General features: G+C 44.3%; 1 protein-coding gene across 1 annotated transcript; it reads left to right on the plus strand.

Annotated features, from left to right (window-relative positions):
- The first annotated feature begins 450 nt into the window (after positions 1-450).
- LOC125502164 (mucin-2-like) lies at positions 451-2,284 on the plus strand. The gene is made up of 2 exons (XM_048659977.1): positions 451-1,315; positions 1,369-2,284. The coding sequence occupies exon 2, from the start codon at positions 1,594-1,596 to the stop codon at positions 2,095-2,097; it is 504 nt and encodes a 167-aa protein (XP_048515934.1). The 5' UTR covers positions 451-1,315; positions 1,369-1,593; the 3' UTR covers positions 2,098-2,284.
- The last annotated feature ends 354 nt before the right edge of the window (positions 2,285-2,638 follow it).

A 2,638-nucleotide genomic window follows, 5' to 3' on the forward strand; every position in this document is an offset into this window, starting at 1 on the left:
CCAGAGAGATAGAGCCGTCGTAAAATATCTCATCGCCGCTACCCAACTTATTCATTTCGAATACGATCAGCGCTATCTTTTCTTGCGCCAAGTTTTCCTGATAGCGGGAGATTTCATAAACGCTGCATCCTCCTTGTGGAATTTTGACATTACTTTTCGCTGTTGAACGCTGCGCTTCACTACGCTGGGGAACGGAATGAGGGAATCGGATGGCCTCGTAACGCTGATATAATTCTCCGCTGCGAACAGCAGTCCGTTTAGCATGCGCTATACCGGTTACTATGTCACGCGCTAGACACATATTGTCGTTCTTATTGATATTATTAATTGACCTCTTGTTGGTCACTGCCCTGTTGTTGATTACCGTTTTTTCGCGCCCGCTGGAACTTTGACGGAGTGCACACTCACCGTATAGAATTTGTCCACCCCGAATTCAGATGCGCTTTGCATCACGTGTGACGGATCCAAGAACACCGTCACCTAATACTTAGGAGATGCCCCTTATCTTTGGGAGTCAGGCAAATTAAAACCTAACGTTTCCTTTATGCACCTATCTATATATAAAAATGATCTAAACAATAATCATAAGTTAAGTCAAAATATAGAGTTGACATATACACATTCGAATATGTAATATGATATGTATTTTTAAACAAACAATCCAACGGAAAATTCCATTGGACTTACGACCAAACAATGCGGATCCCCGATTTGTTTAGATTAACTGCATATAAAAGCTGGGCCACTAGGACCCAGGGCCAGCATTCATTAACTAATCTTCAACCGACTACTGTCAGTCAAACTTCAATATATACCTCTAACTCGGGACCTTTGTCCTCTTAAATCGGGTATCCAGCATTTTCAATACCTCTTAAATCGGGACAACGTCCTCTAACTCGGGTATCGAATTTGTTAAATAATTTTATATCATTTATATCCTTATTTTTAGAATCGCATTATTCATCAATCATTGGCATTAATAAAATCAGTTCAAAAGTGTAATTTACCTACCAACATTTCATTTTCGACATCAACTTCCCCATCGTTCTTTATTTAATCAAGGTAAGAGTTATTTTATCATTCCATTACTATCAGAGCGACATCATTATCTCCATACAGACTATTTCGGAAGATCCTGATCAATCCCAGTCCATATTTTCCTCCTTATCCCCTAATTCGTAATTCTCTCTCCTCGCTTGCACTAGCGAGGTCGCGAAACATTCTCTCCTCTCGAATTCTCTCTCCTCGCTTGCACTAGCGAGGCCGCGAAACTTTCTTTTCTCTTTAATTCTCTCTCCTCGCTTGCACTAGCGAGGTGGCGAAACATTCTTTTCTCTCGAATTCTCTCTCCTCGCTTGCACTAGCGAGGTCGCGAAACCTTCTTTTCTCTTTAATTCTCTCCTCGCCTAAACTGGTGAGGTTGCAAATTCTCTTTCTCTCCTCGCCTTCACTGGTGAGGTCGTGAACCGCTCCCTTTCCATTTTCTTGTTTGCAAACCATTTATCTATCACCTCGAAATCTGCTACGTTTTTCCCAACTTCCCTGTCTTCGCCGGGTCAAGGCGAAGTCTCACCACCTATGTACTACTCTTAGATGTTCCAGACCAAAGCCGAAAGAAATAGGAAATACCGCAAACGTGGAGGTGTCAAAGTACGGCAGCGTAAACAGGCCGCAATAGCACGGGATCTGAATCAGATCAACGAACTAATAGACTTGGCATATAAAACAACCAATCTCCCCGAAACCACAACCTTATCACACAACCAGATTGACTCTACCTGCCCCTTTTCGCCGCCAACACCTCAAAGTTCTCATTCCCCAGGTGACAGTCCTTCACCTACCAACACCTTGTCTCCGGTACTTTTACCACACCTTCCGAGACACCAGCATTTCACCAATCACCCCACAAGTCATCAGGGTACATCCACCTCCCCTGCATCCCCTGAAGTCATCGACCTTACTACGGAACCCGACACCTATTCACCGGGTGTACCTCACATCACCTCCATCCAAACCATCACCCATACCCGATACACTCTGCTCCGCTCAGTTACATTTTTACCATTCACACCCGCTACGCCTCAAGACCGCTCTTAACTCCCATAAACAAACTTATGTAAACCCAACCACTTACACATACTACTATCTTAAATCGCCTAACCACTCCGTCGTCAGAACAGCAAAACCTGGTACCTAGAATTGTAATAGTAGAAATAACGTCTATAAACAAACATCCTTCAGACCCCTCCTATTGACTACTTATATCGAGTCACTCTCCGGACGTGACACACGCTGGACACCAGTTTCCAGGAATCGCTATACGTGAAGTCGTGAACGGGTCAAAATGATAGCCATGCTGCCCCCTGATTAAAACTCTCTGCACTGGAGGTGACTCCTATATAATCACCGCTTTGACATATCCCCGTAGCATAAGTATGCAAATCTTCGAAGGCACCTTCCAGCCACTCTACGGGGTTCAACTCCGGATTCGGTATTGAGGTCTTGACAATGAATTCGCGTCCGTCTATTTTGAACCGTCGGATATATTTGCGCGTTTCGCCCACTATCGAGAACCTATTTCCCAGGACCTCGGGAACAAAACCGTTCGCTGCGTGAGGCTCATTCTCGTTCTCGAGCC

Source organism: Athalia rosae, unplaced genomic scaffold (genome assembly GCF_917208135.1).
Source record: "Athalia rosae unplaced genomic scaffold, iyAthRosa1.1, whole genome shotgun sequence".
Taxonomy (NCBI): Eukaryota; Metazoa; Arthropoda; class Insecta; order Hymenoptera; family Athaliidae; genus Athalia; species Athalia rosae.

Bases quoted from the DNA above. Each gene is read 5' to 3' on its own strand.
- LOC125502164 (XM_048659977.1), top strand. From the start codon at position 1,594: ATGTTCCAGACCAAAGCCGAAAGAAATAGGAAATACCGCAAACGTGGA.